Source organism: Sitophilus oryzae, unplaced genomic scaffold (assembly GCF_002938485.1).
Source record: "Sitophilus oryzae breed Bouriz unplaced genomic scaffold, Soryzae_2.0 scaffold_1297_pilon_pilon, whole genome shotgun sequence".
NCBI lineage: Eukaryota > Metazoa > Arthropoda > Insecta > Coleoptera > Curculionidae > Sitophilus > Sitophilus oryzae.
In genome coordinates this window covers 13,722,085-13,744,085 of record NW_022145945.1, presented here as the reverse complement: position 1 = coordinate 13,744,085, position 22,001 = coordinate 13,722,085, and the positions used below count along the sequence as shown (strand labels likewise).

Genomic DNA, 22,001 nt, shown 5'->3' with positions numbered 1-22,001 from the left:
GTCTATTTATTGCTCAGTTATTGTGTTGCAATAATAAAAATAATACTACCTCATACAGAGTGTCTAAAAGTTTATTTTAAATTATTTCTAGCTTTAAACGGCAATAGCTTGTTTAATTTAAATGGAACGCCCTGTATATTTCAGGAGAATCAGATGCACAATTTAATTGTCTATCAAATTGTATTATGCCACTTTTTACCAATCCCTTCAAGTTTTCGTAGAAAATGCATTTTCTTATAATTTAGACCTCATTTATCAATATACCCATGGAATATTAACATTTTAGATTGTTTTTAAAGCAATAAATGTACAAAATGTACAGGCTAGTAATATTATCGTTTTTAGCAAAATGATAATATTACTAGCCCAATTGTATGCAAAAAGAAAACTATTTAAATCTTTATAAAAGAGTATACCATTAATAATTAAATATACCACCATTATTTCCGCCTAAATACTAATTAATTACATACTTAATTATGTTCGTTAATAAGTTATTATAAATAAAAGTGGATTTGAATCAGAAATCAATATAAAAATAAGCTATGAAAATGGATGTCTCTGTTGTTATAAATAAGCATTTGTCACAAAATACTATATGTCTATTACACATACAAAATTCAGTTTTTTAGTATTTGGAGCAAGTATTATTAATCAACGCAAACAGTCAATTAATGTAGTTTGAATACTGGAATCATATTAATTGGTCCTCTTTAACAAATATTTAAAGAGATTTTTTTTTATGAAATAAACAAACTATATCGACAATATTAGTATCTGTACTCTGTACTCTTTAAAAATTTGGTACATCTTTAAAAATAATCTAAAATGTCATGTATTCCATGGGTATATTGATAAATGAGGTCTATATTGATAAATGACAAGAAAATGCATTTTCTACAAAAACTTGAAGAGATAGGTAAAAAATGGTATAATACAATTTGATAGACAATCAAACTGTACATCTGATTCTCATGAAATATACAGGGTGTTCCATTTAAATTAAACAAGTTATTGTCGTTTAAAGCTAGTAATTATTTAAAATAAATATTTAGACACTCTGTATAAAGCAGTATAATTTTTATTATTGCAACACAATAACTGATCAATAAATAAACTTCAGTAAATATTTAGTATTAAAAACTTTGATGCCCTTGGAGAAATGAAGCCTTAAAATTTTGACTGCAATTTCACAAAATTGAAAATATTTCAAAAACGGTAAGGTTTAAGTGTAATAAACCTTTATCAAATTTACCTTTATTTTTATCGTAGAAACTAAAAATGTAATAATATACAGGGTGTTCCATTTAAAAAAATATAACTTTGATATTTTTTATTTATTTGGGACACTCTGTATCGTGTAAAAATATTTTTAAATTGTAGCTTTAATAGTCCTTCAACGAGCCCAAAACTTAAAACTGGTAAAAATCTAATTGTTTAGCTACAATACTCCGTGTTATGTAGTGAACAACCCTGTATAAATGAATATGAAAATAAACCCAGTTATGATCGTATATGTATATAATTGGTAATTTTGACATTTTTTACAGCTTCACCATTAGAAATAAAAACATAATATATCATTGTTAAATTTTTAAAGTTTTTAAATTTACAATAAGTAATGTCAAATAATTGATGAAAAAATAATAATCGAAATTTTAAAGCGCAATAAACTCATTACTTCAGACCAAAAATGATATATAATTTTCTTCTTGATATATTAATCGATTTTCCATAAGTAATGAACAAATACAGTACCGACACAATAATATTTAAGTAGTTATTATCTTGTTTAAAAAATGTGTCAAAAATACATTTCTGTTTATTTTTTGTTTGAATTTTTGTGTCTCCTGTTACTATTGTTCTTTATTACGTATTCTTTATAAGTCTGTTAGTATGCATAAGTTTATTATACAAGGTGAGTCTTTAAATAAGTGCAAATATTTTCAGGGCTGGTAGGCCTCGAGAAAATAAACACAGTTTCTCTTTACCATTTTTCAAATAATTCCAAAAAAAAAACGACTTATCTTGCTTTGAATATTTCGAACAAAATGATTTTTGCTAAAATTTTGAGAACTATTGTATCTTTTCTGGATTTTAACTAAAAACTAAAAAAAAATTCCAATTTTTTTTCAAAAAATTCCAAATTTTCAATTTTTTTTTCGCAAAAGAAACCTCACAATCGTGTTTCTGGGGTCGAAATATACTACCCCTTAAAATACTTGCACTTATTTAAGACTCACTCTGTATAAAATATATTTTACCTATAAAATCAAAAAGCCTTTTAGTAATAATAATATAATAATTTCAGAAACAGATTGCTTGTAGTCCTATTTTTTATTATAAAAATTTAATATGGTTATTGCAATAAGACCTAAGAGTCCAAAAACATAAGATGTTGAAATTAAAAAAACATAACTATTATTTTTTTTACAATAATTCAATGCATACAATATATCCTGCCATGTTATATTTAATGATAACATTATATAGCCCGTAGACTAGAAAATCTAAATTTGAAAAATATTAAAAAACATTTTTTTTTTCAAACGTCATAAAAGTATTATTTTTGCGACGTGGTTGGCAATATAAAAAAGACATTTTAACGCCTAGCCATAAAAGTAAAGCACTTTTACGCCTAAGCATAAAAGAACAAAAATATATTATTAAACTGACATAAAGTGTCAAATTCAACGAGCGTAACCATAATTTCTCGATATATAATTACATACCAGGTATGACTTTTAAATCTTTTTATATTATATTTGGAACGTTATTATTGTTTAAAAAATTATTTGTGGCGTTTGAAAAAAAATAGTATGTTCTATTCGGAGTAAAAATGTCTTTTTGTGCTTCGGCTGTATGTCAAATGTACAGCCTAGCCGCAGAAAGTGTCATTTTTACTCCTAATAAAACAATATACTATTAGTGTATATTATTTGTACCAATATTTGCGGTAGTACCAGGGAAGTATGAATTAAATCAAGTTGTAAATTAAAATCTGAGCAACGAGGCAATATTTTGTCAAGCGACATTCAAGAAAATACAATTAGTCACTGCATTAAAATGACAGACACAACCGTCACGTATTCTCTCGCTGGTCGGACTATAGTTACCAAAAAAAATATAGAATTTTCTAAATAAATGTACCTGTTAAAACTGTCATTTCTATTGTCAGGTCCCAAGCCGCCTGTTATTCTTTTATCCTTTATGGTCATTTTTTCTCTATTTTCTTTCACTCCAAAAAAATATTTTCTTAATATTCTCACAGAAAATTCACGTTCGTGTACTGAAATCCGATCGAACACTACAGATGTGACAACAATTGACAACGGACAACAATTTTTGACACTTTGAGCGGTGCCTTATCACTTATCAGCGATGTGGATCGACCACTGGACACCAAGCAGTAAATCAAGTCTAAATCGCGGCTGATAGCGGCATTTAAATATATATACAGGCGAGGTGTGTTTTTCTTAATCTGTAGTGGAGAGGTGGGACGTAGTATACAGTAGATATAGTATTGGCGCTTGGATGACGAGTTTGCCGCTTTAATTGAGCGGTCGATTGAAGTGTTTTGTGACGGTAAATTGGGATTTTTTGTGGCGCATTTTTTGTCTGACGACACCGATTTTTATTTTGGAGTCACTTAAAAACAGCTTATTTAATAGTTATCTAGATACCGCTGAATATTTTCTGGAAGACCCGCGTCATCTGCTGCGCATATTGTGTTATGTGATCGAAAAAAAAACAGCGTCACGGTAGCCTTTGCATTTATCATTATTTATGAAAAGTTATACAGGCGAGGCGTGTTTTTTTAATCTGTAGGGGAGAGGTGAGACGTAGTACACAGTTGGGTCACAGATTATACAGATTATAAACTTTGTTTTTTCTTTATTGTTTTTCATGGTTCCAATTTTCGGAGTCGCGCACTAGTTAGGTTACTAGTTTGCGCACATAGCACGCCCACTTATGGCCTCTAAAATTGTGCACAGCGCCTGACCGGCCCTGTTATTAGAGAGATATCGGAAAACCGAATAGCGTCATGCAGTATTTACGCGTACCTTATTTTGACAGTTAGGAGATATCGGTAAACCGAATAGCGTAATGCAATATTTACGCGTACCTTATTTTGACAGTTACGATATGCGCGAGTCAATTTTTAACGTAACGCCCGCTAATTAACGTTACCGCCTGACGTAATTTGCGGATCAATTACACCAAGCGCTATTTCTAAATAACGCTTAAAAATTGCTTAAATGGGCATGTGCGGGTATTTGACAACCGGGGCCGGCCGGCGAGATATTTTATTTTAGGTTGTGAATTGTTTTGAATTATTACTTTATTACTTTAAATAATTATTATAAATTACTTTAAATATATTATTATTATTTTAATTATTACTTTTTATTAGGTAATTTGATATTTAAGTAGTTAGGATTAGTTTTAATTAAATAAATATGGCACAAAATATGGATTCCACCTCTTCCAATATTAAAGAACCTATAGAGAGGCTTAGGTTTACAGCAGATGACGACTTAGCCCTTCTTAGAGAATTTGTTGCCCTAAACCCACTGGCAGACGTTGAACAATAAGCCCTTTAGTTTTAAAATACCTATATACCCATACAGGCACGGTACGTACTATGTACGTACCTGGTACGTAATGTTGGGACGAACGTCAGGTCCCTGGTACGTACTATGTACGTACTAGGGACGTACATTTTCCAACGCTATGTACGTCCCCGGTACGTCCCTGGGATGTGGTAAAGTACGTACTATGTACGTCGCATGTACGTACATTCCAGGTACAATTTACAATTTGTACAAGTTAAGATTCACACTCAATATTCAAACTGAAAGAAGCTATAATCACTTTCAGCTTATTGAACCATTACCAATTAAGGAGGCTACACTCCCTCAAATATTTAGATACTCTCTTTGTAGTTGGACCTATTGGTTGTCTATTGTTGGCCATGTGGGCCCAAGTTATCCCTGCTAATTTCCTATTATCATGGTCCCATCTCAAATTTGGTCTTCCTGTAGGCCTCTTGATGCCGTAATTTTTATGGTTCATCTGTTGTCCATCCTTCTGTCCTTCTTGCCAGGTGTCCTGCCCATTGCCACTTGAAAGATTTGACTGTGGATGACATCTATTACCTGGGTCTTTTGTCGTACCTATCCACTTTATTCTTTTACGGTTTCTCTCGAAGAGAGACCGTAAAAGAAAAAAGTTATATACTTGTTTATATCCATCGAATAAAATGACTAAGACTTCTTATGTTCGATTATAGTATTTTACGACGATAAATTCGGATTTTTTGTGGCGCATTTTTTGTATGACGGCCGCCGATTTTTATATTAAAGTAGTATACCCTTAAAAGCAGAAGAGTTTTTTAGATAAAACTGGAGGAAGAATTTAGTTTTTTACAAGTGTAAGCTGTTTTCTTTTTTTTATCAATTTCTTTATCAACATCTAGTACGATGTCATTTAATTAAAAGTGATGCTGTATTGTTTATATAAGACTTGTATAAATATCATCACCAAGAAATCTAATCCTAGATCACTCTTTATTGTAGTACGCTTGTATATTTTGTTAGACCGCCAAAACCGTCTTGTTTAACTAACTAATAAGATATTAATAAGTCAATAGATTACTTTGGGCTCACTATATTATTTGACTCGTTAATTAAACCAACTTATGGCCAACCTAATCAAATATGCCCCGCTAATTACATCTGTTTATCTTAAAGTCTGGTAGTCTGGTACATAAAATTTCCTGATGCTTTGCAAAAAATATTACAACTAGTAAGTACCTATTAAGTGAAGGACCAACAAATCTCTAAAATGGTGGAGAAAAAGACTTGTGGCTGTGTGCTGAGTCTACTAACAGGACATTGTGAGCTTAATAAGCATAAAAAAGCTTGATGAGATTGACCAACGGAGCGATGAGCAGATTTTGTCAATCTGAAGAGGAATCAGCATCAGAAAAATCAACATCAGAACATATTTTGTCAGTGTGACAGCCTGGCAGTGTGGACATATGTTCTTTTGCAGTGGCGGGTCCATGGGGCCCAGGCCCCCCCTGAAATCTATAAATTTGTGTAAATATTAAGCTTTTCGGTTAAAAATGGCGCCTCAAAAAGCATATTCTACATTACTTTTTATTTGCCCCCCCCCTAAAATAAATTCCTGTATCCGCTCCTGGTTTTTTGTATTAGCGTTGATTGAAGAAATAAGTAATAAATGCTTTCAAATGTATTAGGCAATGATAGGCCATTGATAAAAAGCTATATGCAAGATTTAGTCTCTAAGTTATTAAATAGCCTTTTTGACCAGAACAGAACATGAGAATGTAATAATAGAGAACCGAAGAGGACCGAATAGAGTTTAAAAATCATACTGGAATAGGTCGATAGCAACCTACAAAAATCTAATCTACAAACAGATATATTTTTTTAATGTGTAGGTCTCTTAAAACTGAGTTTTATCCAAAATATCTGTCTGTAGATGTGGATGTAGATGTAGTTTGTATTGGAGGGGGGAAGTTACTCACCGCAACCTTATAGATCTATTGTGCCCCTCTTTCTTGAGGTATATCATACAGTCTCAGGTAAGTCATCATTATACTGAGACCATCAGGGCTTTGATAAAAGCAAGTATCTGAGATTATCTAGCCAGTATCTGAGATTACAGAGGTTAGTTTTCCATCTGCGATATTAGTCGTACCAAAATTTATGGCACGAATGTTTGTCGTCTCTGCGCAATATTCCCTACAGACACTGCATTCGCCTTTGTTTCTTATGCCGCAACCGCACATGCGGCATTTGGCGATCTCCGATCGGGTCTTCGCCGATTTCCTAGGTGTGTGGGTGGAGAAGTCGGAGTTCGGCGACTCGATCGGCGACGAGAACGAGCGCTCGTCTCTATGTTGTTGCTATCAGAGCCCGCATGTGTGAATGGAAAGGCGAAGCCCGATCACGAGCGCTCGGTAGTTGACGAGCGCTCGGAGTTCGCTAAATGCCGCCTGTGCGGTTCCGGCATCAGCTTCAATCCACTGAGGTGTTCATTCAGGGGACATTGTCCTTTTAAAAAACCCATGATAATCCAAAGATTGTTCTTACTTAAATCAAGGAAAATATTTCATCTTTGTCGATCGTAAGTTCTGAGACATTTGTTGAGAGGGTCTTAGACCGTTGAAGGATTCCCATTTTGCTTCTCTATTCCAGTTCATAGTTACTGAGCTGATCGTTTTTCATACTGCTTGACGATCGGATAAGGTGGCTATTTCTTGTTTCCGATAGCTCCTCTCTGAGATAAGTGGTCCGCATCTTTCGATAGCGTATAAATTTCTACCTAAAGGATGCTGGGGTAAGTGTCCCACTGGTTCGGAGTATTTAGTTTTTGGCTCAAATATGCTTATCCCTGTTCCTATTTTGGGTTTGAAAGGATCAATAAGTATACCGCCTTATGGCGTAACCACCGTAACAACAAGGCCGGACAGCTTATTCGTGACGTCATCAACTGGAGGCCTAAACTTTGATTGAATTTGATACACTTTATACGTATATAATGGATATAAACTTTAATTGCACCGAATTTTTAATAAATTATAATTAAACGTAACATTTAAAAAACATCAAATTGATATCCCATCTCACATTATCCATCGTCATTGTATTTATTTATACTGTAAGTGTGTCTAAGTTTCTTTTATTTCCTTTTTTAAGTCTATCATTATTTTTAACAACAGTAGTTTTTCAGACGTGTATTTCTAATAAAAATTATGACAATTTTTACAATAACTTAGCATTATAAATAGTACATTGCGGAAATTTTAATAATGGTGTTATTACTTTTAATGTAATCCAAAGATATTTTTGATAAAAATATTTTTTTATTGTGAATTTTGAGAAACTCCTCATGGCTTTGCAAAACTTTGTTAAAAATTATATATTCAAATAAAATTATATTAGTTATTTCATCTTTTGGAAACCCAAGACTGCCTTTAGTAAGGTTTTTTTATAAGTGAATTTTGTTCAATGTCAGTGCTGTCTGAAAATGTTAAATTATTTTTAGGGACATTAATGACTGAATCTTAAGTTTCTTTTCGCCATCATATAAATGTCGAACACAAATACTATACTGACTCCCAACTAATTGTCTATATTTTCCAAACCTACTTTCAAGAGGATCAGTTTGCAAGTTCTCTAGTAAAACATACCTCCATATTTTACTCATTAAAACAATATTTTATTACTTCAAACTCAACCTGTTACTCAACTGAAACGTGTTTTTTTAGGTTAGGCCGTAATTTACAGCGCGGCACGGAACACTATAAGGCATTATATCTTTTAAATTGTATAATTGCACACATTTATAATCACTTTATAGTTTCAACACTTCTTTTTACAGATTTATAACTTTTTTTACCCTTCTATTATCGATTATAATTACCACTTACTATCTATTATCTATTATATTCTATTATCGATTATAATTACCATTCCGCACACCTACCGATATCGATGACTGTCAACTGCGGCAATACCATCCCGCTATGCGCTACGACAGGCGAAGCCGCGCGGCACAAAATACATAATATATACTATAAAAAATATCTATTTTTTATTTTATTTTTCTCATACTATACACTATTGTTAACTTAAAATATTCCTTTATTACTGGTATGATTTTTTCCGTATTTTATTAAAACTATTTTTATATACTATAATATTTTTAAAAACTCGGAAAAAGACATTTTAAAACTTCGAAATATATCTGGTGAGTGAAAAAAGATCCACAATTTGAACTTTCATCGGGTAATTATCAACGCTGCTAAATAGAGTTGAGCCTCCAGTTGGTGACGTCACGAGATTTTTACGTCACAGCTGTCCGGCCTTTTTATTACGGTGGTTACGGTTAAACATCCCGGTGCCGAATATGTCCATGGTTGGCAACAATGAATTTAAAAATCGCATGGTCTCTTCCAATTCATTTTATTGCTCAATACTACAGTGAGGTGTTTCTCAAAGTTGTATATTCTTGGTATGTCATTCACTGGAGGTTGGAGAAGTGGAATGTTCCTTTTGAGAGTGTTTCCTGAGCTGATAATTAAATAAAAAAAACGCTACTACCACATCAGTTATGCTTCAGGTTTAGTTTTTAGACATGTCAAGTTTCCAAATAACTAAGTCATAAGTTAAATTTGATTTTAATATGTATAGATCTCTTAAACTTACGCTTTTAATTTATTTTTGACAGCTGTTTATATACAAATAAATCTTGGCAAAGGATGTACAGATATACAGGATATTGAATCAGATAAATACTAAATTTAAACTCAATTAAATCTAAGTAGCTTTCCTTTAACTTTAAAATTTCCACTCAACAATCAGTAAGATGCATAGATACATTTTATATAACTTTATAAAAATAAAAGTTGCATTAAAATTGTCAATTTAACATAAACATCAAAATTTAAAATTCAAGTTTCAAATAGTATCTTAGTAGATAATAGATAATCGAAGTTTCAGTTCCATCTATTGACAGCAGCATTAAAAAATATCAGTCAATTTATTACCAGCCTGTCGACTTAATGGTAATTTGCATGGAAATATGCACACCTGTAAAAGCAACACAGCTTATTCAGTATCAGCATGGCCAACTTCATAATCATAGTAAATAATACTATATATATATATATATATATATATATATATATATATATATATATATATATATATATATATATATATATATATATATATATATATATATATATATATATATATATATATATATATATATATATATATATATATATATATATATATATATATATATATATAACTATATAATCATAGTATATATATATCTAACTTCATAATCATATATATATATATATATATATATATATATATATATATATATATATATATATATATATATATATATATATATATATATATAGTTTAATTAGATATAATTTAGTTACATATATCTAGTATAATGTTAATACTATACGATCGAAAAAAAACGGCGTCAAAGAGGGCTGGGGAATGACAATCGATGATAATTCTGGCAAGGTCAAGCCTTAGAGGGCATTTACTTGGCCCGTACTTTTCTTTGTTTTTAAATTGTGCTTACTGCCAGCTGGCCTTAAGAAGGTTGTAATTTATTGTTATATTGTGTAAAAATGATGTTTAAATGGTGTATTTTAAACTATGAGAAAACGTATTTTTAAAAAAATAGAGTTAGTTGTGTATCTGACACGTTTTATGTTAATTTTTAGTAAATGACGTCTACAGATTGACCTCGCCAAAATTATCATCGATTGTTATTCCCCAGCCGTCTTTGGCGCCATTTTTTTTTCGATCATATGGTAGGTATGTCCATTTCAAAAATATATTGCGTTTGATAACCAACTAACAACTAATTGCATAAATACAATTTAACAGTCATTTATCTATCTATTTTTCCAATCAATGCCATTACAATGACACCAAAAAAAATGAAAAGCAATAATTCAATTTTAATTCTTTTGTTTTTTTTTCTAAATCATTTTCAGTTGACATTTCATCCTAGCGTCAATACCGCGACTATACAGTAAAATTGATAACGATCATTTTGCCGCTACTATGCTCGTTTGTTTATTGTTTATGGAGGAATTAAGATTGTTATTGCAGGTATCAAAACAATTAAATCAAACACTGACAACTTGCTATCGGTTGATCTTTAAAACACAATTAAGTAAATAACTAAAAATGTATATTTTTTAATTACATTTGTATGATAATAGACTTAAAGCTGTGTGTATAGCGCTTGTTCAATAGATTAGAAAATAAGGATTTTCTTATTTTTTATAAACACAATTTGGATGTTCTTTTCTCTCAAATTTAAGGGTCTAATTTCTATGCCAGAAGCATTGCGACCTGTAATGCCTGGAATATTGGGTTTATCCACTTTTTATGTCTTCGCCCAGTCTATCCCTGTGCCTGTGCCCCACCATGAAAATTATTGATTGTGCAGAACTTGACCGTAAAAATGTGTAGCATTGTGTAACCATCCATGACCAATAACTGTAAACTATCCAATAAGACGTACGTTCCCATTTCATTTCCTCCCATGCTCATGCCAGCAAAGATTGCAGTGACGTCCAAATTGATGCCGCGAAACTAACGATTTTATGGACAAATTAGACCAGTTAATTCTGTTTAAAAACTGTAAACTATTCAGGACTGTTTAAGGTTGATTCTCACTATACCTTCCATATCAGCTCCCTTCCGTTTCCCTTCAGTTTCCCTTCCGTTTACATAAAATATTATATCATGTAAATGAATAGGACAATGCATACTATCCGTTCCGTTTCCTTTCCGTTCCATATCCTTTCCTTCCATACATTTTTTGACGGACGGACTGAAGCGTATCGGAAACAGCGTTGTCAATTTATTGCATTTGTACCAGCTCTGTTAAAATTTTGCTGATATTTATTTATTCTTTCGCCTCTTAATTAAATCTATTGCCTTTGTCAAAAAATACAAATTTTTAAATAAAACTTTCGTAATGATATAAATTGTACAATAAAAAATATGGAACTGATACGGAACGGAAGCTTACGTATAGCGTCAATACAATAAAAATACGGAACGAATATGAAATGGAAACGGAAGGTATAGTGAGAATCAACCTTTATCCATAGAAAGTGTAGTCCTTCCTGACATGGGAGGAAGTGAAATAGGAATTGAATAATATTCACGTATGCAAACGAGTGGAAGTGAGACTGTGATCTACAGTGACGTAATTGAGCAGTGAAATTTGGCCAAAGTACGTATTATGTATTATCCTTGTTTATATATTATTTAAGAGATTAAGAAATCTTATCTATTTACCGTATTTGCCTATTGTTTATTGGTCCTTGACTCATGACCCAGTTCATACTCTGACATTTTACTAAACACTTTCACAAATGGTATTTGTCAGTTCAAAATTTAAAGTACACTCGCGTCCTCTTTTGATGTATCTACTAACTTAGATAACTTAAAAGCAAAAAATCAGCTTTTGTTAGCTGATTTACTGTTCTGCTATTATTTTTTATACGAAATATGTACATTTTCAAAATGTGTAGCTCAGGAAATTGTGGTGTAGCTGTGCAATCACTGAAGCAAATGTGTAGCTTGTGACAATCCTGTGTCCACCAGGTCCTTGATATAACGGGAGCATAGTTCCTCCGATTCTAGCCCTGCTTTTCCCAATAGAATGTCGCTTGCGATCCAGAGCCTCGCAGTGACATGTTATGTGCTCTGCTGTTTAAGGATCTTTATCGCAGAGCCTACACCAAAGACATTCTTGATACAATTTGAGCTTATTCAGCTGGCATTTGACAGCCATATATCCTGTCAAAAGGTCGGTTGTAGTTCGCATTTTATTCCTGCTGATCATTAGCAGTTTCCGTTGTAAAGACCGTTCAGCCATCGTTCATCGTTACGTCATCATTATTTATCAAATATGAGTTTTAGAGTGTTTCTGAGATGAGTTCATATTGTTTAGAAAATTTTAAGAACGTTCTTATATTATTGATTGAACGAGTTTCGTTTTTTTCGACATTTATTCCTTTTTTCTAGTGATGGGAAAAACCGATTAAATTCAATAATCGAGTACTCGAGTTTCAAGCGATTGCAATGTAAAAAGGTGCTTTGGAAATGTTTTCATAAAAATACAAAATTTTCCATAGCAAAAAAGTTACAGCGACTTGTTATGAATTGAAAATGCATTTTTTTGAAAAACACCCCGTAACTCCGAAACGGTAACAGATATCGATATGCGGTTTTCACCATCATGTTTTTGAGAAACATTGAGCTCCAGACACCGATATTAGTTTTTGTCTATCTCCTATAGAAAAGGGTGTTTCCATTTAAAAGCGTCGAATTTGACCCACCCTGTACACTCGCGGCCTCTTTTGATGTCATCAGCAGATGATCAAGACTTGTGAGACGATCAATACTTGTGAGTCTTGATCATCTGCTGATGATGCTAACATGGTTAGCGAAACGCCCGTCCAGTGTAGAAGTAAAAGTGTTTTGGTGATTTAGTGTTTTATTTTGCTGTGTAACACCAAAGCAAGTTCCAACCCCCAAATGTAATATTTATCCAAGGAAAAGGATATGTATCTCCTGGTTATTTTCTAATAAAGACTTTCTTATTTTATTTAAATTAATAATTTATTACTAAGAGATAATTGATGATTTCATTTTTCTGCAAACTGATTATATTTGCAAATCTAAAATAGCAATATGGACAATAATCCCATAATGGAGTTAAATAAAAAACAAACATTATTATTTTTATTTGAAACGAATGTTATTATCCGAAATTTTCCACTGCATATTACAGAATGGTGAAATAATATCTCGGTAGCAAACAAAGGCACCATATTCTCAGAAAATACCTAGTCCATTAAAAAAGGAATTTGAATATATTTAAATGCTTATAAATATTAACGATTTTATTTGACAATGAAAACAAATACGGTTTTGCAATCATTTATATCGGTATTTATTTCTTTATTTTTTTCTATAATTCTTAACAATTATTATTTCAAAACAATATTGTTTTGTGAACAAAAGTGCAAGAATAAATTGTGAACATAAAATTTTCCACAAAATCATAAAAATTTTTGTCTTATCACTAGACAATAATAAGTGTAAAAACTACTTTCTTATAAACTTATTTATATTAAGTTTTAACCTAATAAAACTTTTTGTATATTTTTTTTTAAATATAGCAGTCCATCCAGTATGAAGACCAAAAGTAGAGCTTTACAAAATATTAAAATATTGAAAATATCTCTGTATTCCATGATTTTTCTGCTGGTTAAATTTTCAGTCACCAATTTGTCAATAAATATAATTAACGGTACCTCTAACTAATTTTATAATTGATATGTACCTCAGTTTAAATTTTAATACATAATTAATTAATATACAGGGTGTTTCAAAAAACATGCCCCATTTCTCGTGGGGAGATTTCTCACGTAAAAATAAGATTTATTTTACATATCAACATAGGTCCGATTCTGCTTTATTTTGTAGCTACAGGGTGTTAAAATCTTCTAAAGATAACTTTTCGATTTATTATAATTTTCTTCCCAGTACTTTTAGTGATTCGAATGAAATGTTGAGGGTAAAAGTTACTATAAGTGCTACATATTTTAATGTTATAAAAATGTCAATAAATCATAATAGTAACACTGGAATATTTTTCCAAAAAAAATATGTGCGCCACTGACTTTTTTCTTTTAATATCAATATTCTGTAGGCCGTTTAATGCCAATTAAAAGTTATCTTTTGATATTTTGTTGAATCCGGCCTCCTTGATGAGATAAACGCAATTTTATTAATCACAATTAATAAAATAATTAGAATAAAAATAAAATTAGGAAACTATATATTTTACCTAATTTATTATTAAATATTATTACTATTAGTTATTATTACTAATAGTCCAACCGTACAGGAATTTAAATAAAAAAATAATGGTATTTAAGATAATTACAAAAAACCTAATATTCAAAAGTTTTAACATCCTGTAACTCGACAACTATGCATTTCCATACCATGTTTATAGAAACTTTTTTTTACATTTTTTGATGAAGAATCAATGAGTACTTATTTAAAACTTTTGCAAGTTAATGATATTATTTTTTTTAAAGGTTGCTATTAGACTTCAATGATTGAATGATCAAGGCAAATTAAAAAATTCACAGATTTTGCAACATGCGCAACCATCATAGGCGTATTGAAAATACCAGACACAAAAGTCGGCGGTGGTCAGCAATCACCTGTTTTTTACATTTTATATTAACTTATGACGTCATTTGGAAGACCTCAATAGAAATATAAAAGAACTAAAGCTTGTTTGGAAAGCAATTTGACATTCGTGACGTCAGCACTCCTGCAGTCTAACGTATCGCTAATTGCCATTCGCAAATATATTCCAGATAGGTATAGTGAACAAATGAACCGTTCGCAACGTTAAATAATTTTGATATTTGACTTTTATCGTGATGGCTTTTTATAAAAGTGAAGAATTTAGTAAGAAAAATATTAATGATGGAGATGAACGTGTACGGATTCATGAATGGTCACGATCACGGTCACGACACTATAGAAATGTGAGGTATGTGTATATATATATATATATATATATATATATATATATATATATATATATATATATATATATATATATATATATATATGCTACTATATATATATATATATATATATATATATATATATATATATATATATATATATATATATGGGGTGGTCCGAACTGTATTCCGGAAACTTCGGCGGCAAATTAAAATATAGTTCGACGATAATTTAGTTTGCAGCTTCTTTTCATCATACCTAGTAAAATCCCGTCACAACCACTACTCATAGTAAGTATACCTATGTATTTTTAAACATCATTATGATATTTAAGTCATAGGTGCCCATAATATGAGTAGCGGTATTGACGGTTTTTTGTTATGATGAAAATGTTGTGTGATATGAAAAAGCAACAAAATATATTATCGATTACAGCAACTATACCTAGTTTACATTCAGTATGCCCAATTAATATAGAACATTATACCTATGCATGATTTTAAAAATTTGCTACCATTATATTTTGATAGTTGAGTTTTTGAAATTATTTGTTAGCTTCTTAAACAAAACAGACCCATAATAATTCAAATCTTTATCATCCAAGACTTCCAAGAATTATAAAGTAATCTCATGTCAAAATTTTTTAAAATTATTGCATGCCTTAAATGTTTGCAAAGTTAACAAAAACATGTCTTTGATTACCTGCAATTAATATATTTGGTCCAATTTATCAGTTCTGCATCATATCCGAAATTCAGATTGTGTGTGACACAACGAAGAGTCAACGTGCAACGTGAACGAGAAGAAAATGGCAAGTAAAAAAAAATTGTAGTCTTAATTACTAATTGCACAGTCGTTCTCTTGAGTTCTCCTGCCTAAAATCTATATTGCCTTCCCTAAGATTTTAAATATAAATGATTGAAACTCATACAAGTTTACCACAATTTAAACTTAAGATAATTATTTAATTATTAAATTCATAATTATATTAAAATATAACACTTACGAAGTTACTAAATATTAACTATTTCTACTTAATCATACAATAATTCTGATAAAAACACTCTTGATTATTTATTTTAGAAATCGTACGGGCTATAATCATTAATATGACTATATTAACAATACTTAAATCAAAATTTATTTGAAGGAATGCTATTGTATTACAATAATTGTAAAACAAGTATGTAATAATAACTCGGAATAATTATTAAAAACTGCTCATCTTGTTATAGATGTCGGCGTCTTGTCTCTATTATTTTATTAGCCGTTTAGCTATAGTTTGATTTCAGATAATGCAGATTTTAATGTGCCATTTGTGTTTTTTTATTGGAATTATTATTTTTAGCATATTTGATATACTCTATGAAGTTATTTTTAAGTGCTCCTGTCCATTTTTCAATTATTAAAGTGCCTTTAGATACAATTAAAATTAATTAATTGGTGTATAGTATTTGTATTATGGGTTTGTTTATTTTTTATGAAATGAATTTTTTGCCTATTAAAATAAACAAAGCTTACTAAATCACTAGATAGCCATTTTTAAATACAGGATGTTAATTAAGTATCTGGCCAAACTTCAGGAGGTGATCCTTTGAATGTTTTTAAGGTAAAAAGTTCATATAAACATGTGCCCGGAAATGTATAATTTTAAAGATACAGGGGTGTCAAGGTGTTTTCTAATAGACCTATTAATATCTCAAAGATTTTGTTGTTGGCTGATTTTGTTGAAATTTCGCCATGTTGTAAAATTTAATAAGTTAGCACTAATTAAATGATAATTATTATTTACAACAATATTTAAACGATAAAAACTTATCCCAATAAATATTTGGCACCGCCTTGAATTCATTTGTTTTTACTGTTGACGGTGGAAACCATGCAAGCTTTTTCTTTGTCCTAAGTTGTTAATTAAAAAAATTAGTATCATATAAAAAATATAGGTCCTAATAGCCTAAATTTTATCAAAATATATCAGCAGATCCGATGAGACCCGAATTATTATATGTTTTGGAACTTAATGATTTAATTAATCATTCCCTTTAATGCATCCATTGTGCGCATTATCCTACGCGCCAAGAAAAAATATTGCATTAGTCTAAATTTATTATTTATGTTATTCCGCTCTTTCACGTATAAGTGCCCTCTGCTTTTCATACGGAAAGAGTTAGATTAAAATAGTCCCACTGTACCTAACAACCCATGCATGCCTTGACGCATATTCTTTTTTATAATAATATCGGCTTTCCCAGACTAATCATCCATATCCATAAAATAGTTGGCTCACACTAATAAGACCTCATTTCGGCCCTAGGACGACCTTGGTCTATTCAGCTATCGACGTACGTGTTGACAAGTTGATTAGGCAGGTTATTGAACTCCATGTCGCCTCTAGCATGTCGTTTTTTCAAATATGGGTCCCATATAAACGCGGCCAGAAGTATTTTTAATACTAAAAATTGGGTTTATCTCATCAAGGAGGCCGAAATCGACAAAATATCAAGAGACCACTTTTAATCGACATTAAACTGCTTACACTATTTCAATAACAAGAGAAAAAAAGTCAGTGGCGTACATGCTTTTTTTTTGAAAAATATTCTAGTAATAACCCATATACACGTTCCTGGTGAATATGTCGACACTTTTTTAACATTTAAAGAAAATTAAAATAAATCCAAATATTATTAAGACTTTAACACCCTGTAGCTGCGAAACAAAGCAGAATCGGACCTATGTTGATATGAAAAATAAGTCTTATTTTTCATATCAACATAGGTATATCTAAAATTTACCATTTCTGAACCAATTTTAACAGATATTAAATTATTACTATGTCCTTGAGAAACCAAAATAGAATTTTATAAGTCATATTTGTATTGAGTTTATTATAAGATATTTAAGGATTATTATTATTCTTCTAAGAACAATGAGTAAAAATACTACTGTAGTAAGTGTAATAACCTGTCTATAATACTTTATTAGACATTTTCTGAAATTAGCATAGCAACGCCGCATAGTGCTTAAATTAAAATTAGTGAACTATATGCAGAATATTATATTGAACCCAATTGCAACCCTTCAATTTAAAAAAAAAAACACTTGCAATTCTATCATTACTTTTTGGGATTCCTGCATACAACAGTATACTTTTAACATATACACTATGTAACAATTGTAGAAAACTTTTTTCAAATCTTCGTCAACGATATTGGACTTCCCCGCACTAATAGGCCACCCTGTATACCGGGTGCGTCTCAAAAGCATTTCATTTAATTAAAAAAAAATAAAAAGTGCTTTTTTCCTGATGTCGCGTCGTGGCGGATGCGCCAGGCTTCAACTAGTATATAATATAAAATTTAAATTCTTCATACAAAAAATATTTTTTCCAAATATGCTAAGGAGACACCCTTATTCCATTTGAAAAAATTGAGATATGACTAAAAATACGATTTGGGCATCTTTTAACCGGCCAGGACAAGACACGAAAAACATTAGACAATCAAATCTAGTTTTCCAGGTCTCCTTGATTAAAAATTAGTATTTTTAACACAATCGTGGCACAGCCATGGTCATTTTGTTTTAAGCAAAAATGTCAAAAGTTGACATATGATAGGTCATTCTATTCAGAGTGTCATTTTCCATCGAATAAAGTAAACGTATACCGAGGGTGACATTTAAAAATCAAAAATTGTAGGTATTTCCGATGTAACGGGAAGTGACCAAACACAATTGAATACGTCAATCAATCCTAATTTATGTCATATACTAACATACCAATTCTCGTATTTTTATCTAAAAAAATGTAAATTTATAGGGGTGGGCCACTTTTGAGACGCACCCCGTATAATATTAGAGGTCTATTTTATATACTGTCAGTCTGTACTCAATTTTTTATATCTCCTTTATATGTTATTTTTTATGCAAGCTCTTATTTGCCTTTTTTGTTAATAAAACCCGAACATGTCTCTATGTTTACCTTGTAAGTACTTGACCCCAACTAAGCCCGCAATAATGAACCAGATAGCTCTGTAATATTATTTATTTCGGTTTTTCATCACTTATAGTTGTTAATATTGTCTCGTTTTGTTAAATAAAGTACAATAATGTCGAAGATGACTAGACCTAACCGGTTTCTATTTAGATTTGGTCGATTGCCTGGCAATATTTGCACTAGCATAGCTCCTGATGTCGTGCTTTATCGGTTTGAACCAGTTATCATCTTATATCGACACAAATGGATTAGTTAATATTTTAAAAAATTACATGTTATTTATAGAAGGATTTTTGGTAACGATAAAGTGGAAACCGTAGTGTGGCTTAAAAAATTCCGGTGTTACGAATTATTTTGGTTTGTGGAGTCAGAGTGCTACGCCAATGATGAATTCGTGAAACTTTGATAGATTTTACTTGGTATCAAACTGTTTTAATTGATTCTTAGTAAGAAGATGGGATGACAAAGATATACTATGAAAATAACAGTTGGGGATTGGTACCTTTGGTGTGACAACAGCAAAATAAAACACTAAATCACCACAATAAACTCACTGAGTTTAGTTTTAATCATCTGCTGATGATGCTAACATGCAGTGGCGGCTTGTGGGTATAAAATTAGGTGAAGAGATAATCTCTTAAATTGCGCCTTGGTGATATTTTTTTCGGCGCATTCACCATTTTGTCAACATTTTTTAAAATATTATTTGAAAAACTTTTGCTGCATTCACCATTTTGTCAACATTTTTTTGTTATTATTTATACACTAATACCTATAATATATATATATATACAGGGTGACGCACCTCATTCGCCTCGGTTGATTATACGAAAACGGAAAGATGTAGAAACAAAATATTTTATGGGTGTATGTAGGGAGGCAATGTGCACAATTTAAAATTATTTTGAAATATACAGGGTGTTTCAGAACTAAGATCCATACCAAAGTTATATTTTTTCTTATGGAACACCCGGTATTTTATTTTATTTTTGGATTCTTGGGCCCAAAAAAAAAACATTTATTATAAGTGTTAAATATGTTTAAAATCTTTGGTTTTTGAGATATTTAAATATGCATGCTACAAAAGAATTGATTATTAACACCCTGTACATTACTTTTCAGAATTAATTCTTGTGCTGAGTTTAAAGGTAAATAAATAACCTTTACTGAAAAATGTTATTGCTTGCCTAAATTTATACAGGCCTACCAAAAATTGGTGATTGGTGACATTACTTTTCAGAATTAATTCTTGTACTGAGTTTAGAGGTAAAGAAATAAACTTTACTAAAATATGTTATTGCTTACTTAAATTTATACAGGGGTACCAAAAATTGCTGGTCTATTCTAAATATTTATTTTACATAAAAACGTCGTTATTTCAAATACAACACCCTGTATTTTTTTAAATAAATCGAAGCAGATTCAAATGCTCTTTCAAACTATATTAGGGTTTCCTATACCTATCTAGCTCAGATTTTGAAAAAAGAGCGATTTTTCTATAAAATGACAACCAAGAGGGCTAGTGTCGTCAGGGCAAGTTTCTAGTGACAATTAGTAGCTATTTTCAAAATCGAAATTAGTTTATAGACTTTATTTAAATTTATACCACTTTACTTTTATTTAATTTACCTACAATAGTTTAATAAATAATATTTTTTAATACGTATTTATTATTCTATCAAGAAAAACGAAGAAGTAGTTCTTTGTTTTATTTTACGATAACTTGTAGAGATATGGATTTTCTATAAAAGAGCCAATTATGGCAAATTCAATTTCCTCACTTCCAACGACAGAAATAGAAAATAGGACAAGTCTTTTTTCAAAGGAACGCTTATCAGGAAGAGTCCTATTTGGATATCTTTGGCATAAGCTCTTGAGGCCAAAAAATAATTTTCCTAACAAAATAAAATCAATAGTAACATTCGTTCCGCCAGCCGCCAGCAGACACTGTTTTATTTTTCTTCATAGAATAAAGAATACTTACTTATTAAACTATTGTGGGTAAATTTTAGTATACTGTATAAATAATAATGTACACAAACTAATGTCGATTTAGAAAATAGTAACTAACTGTCACTAGAAAATTGCCATGGCGATACCAGCCATCTTGATTGTCATTTTATTTAAAAATCGCTTTTTATTCAAAATCTGAGATAGATAGGTATAGGAAACCCTAATATAATTTGAAAGAGCATTTGAGTCTGGTTCAACTGATTTAAAAAAATACAGGGTGTTGCATTTGAAATAACAAAGTTTTTATGTAAAATAAATCCTTAAAATCATAGACTTAAAATAAAATATAGACTACACTATTTACATCTCAACGCGGACAAACAACCTTTTTTGTACACATGTTTACTTCTGGGTACAGTCGACCGAGCCTTCCTCATCCAGCCTATGTTGTCACGTCTTTAATATTATCAATATTTTTTTTCTTGTTATACCCATATATTGAGATATTAATACTACAGTTTAATAAAGTAGGTTTTAATATTCCATAGATGTATTAAATAGTCCTTATACTACTAAATTATAAGTGGGATACTGTTTAATAAGGATAAGTTCTTTACAATATGACAACACCGATTAGAGGCGAGGGGAGCCTATTCATTCATTTATTACCTTGTAGTACGCGTCGCACGTGTGCGGTAAAGCTTTGTTGCCGCTATCTCCCCGGCTGTATTAACGCATTTTCTTAGCTTGTAGTCCTTAAGTGTTTATTTTATTGACTTTTTCTGTTCAAAAACTATAAAATATGGTTCGCCAGTGCCAAATTTGCAAGAAATTTTACTTAAATAATCCTTTTAAGTCTTGAAACGACTTTTGACCGGTAGGCAACTCTCAATTTACCCATT

The 22,001-nt window shown here is 30.8% G+C and overlaps 1 protein-coding gene across 3 annotated transcripts in view; it reads right to left on the bottom strand.

The window, feature by feature from the left end:
• Window positions 1-22,001, bottom strand: part of LOC115874830 (proton-coupled amino acid transporter-like protein CG1139) — a 109,088-nt gene that overhangs the window by 60,314 nt on the left and 26,773 nt on the right. Inside the window, exon 1 of one of the 3 annotated variants that reach the window (XM_030890136.1) lies at window positions 3,151-3,486. The exons of the other annotated variants lie outside the window; for them this stretch is intronic. Coding sequence (XP_030745996.1) covers window positions 3,151-3,218 — 68 coding nt within the window. The 5' untranslated portion in view covers window positions 3,219-3,486. Of the gene's footprint in view, window positions 1-3,150; window positions 3,487-22,001 lie in introns of those variants that run through there. 3 annotated transcript variants of the gene reach the window in all.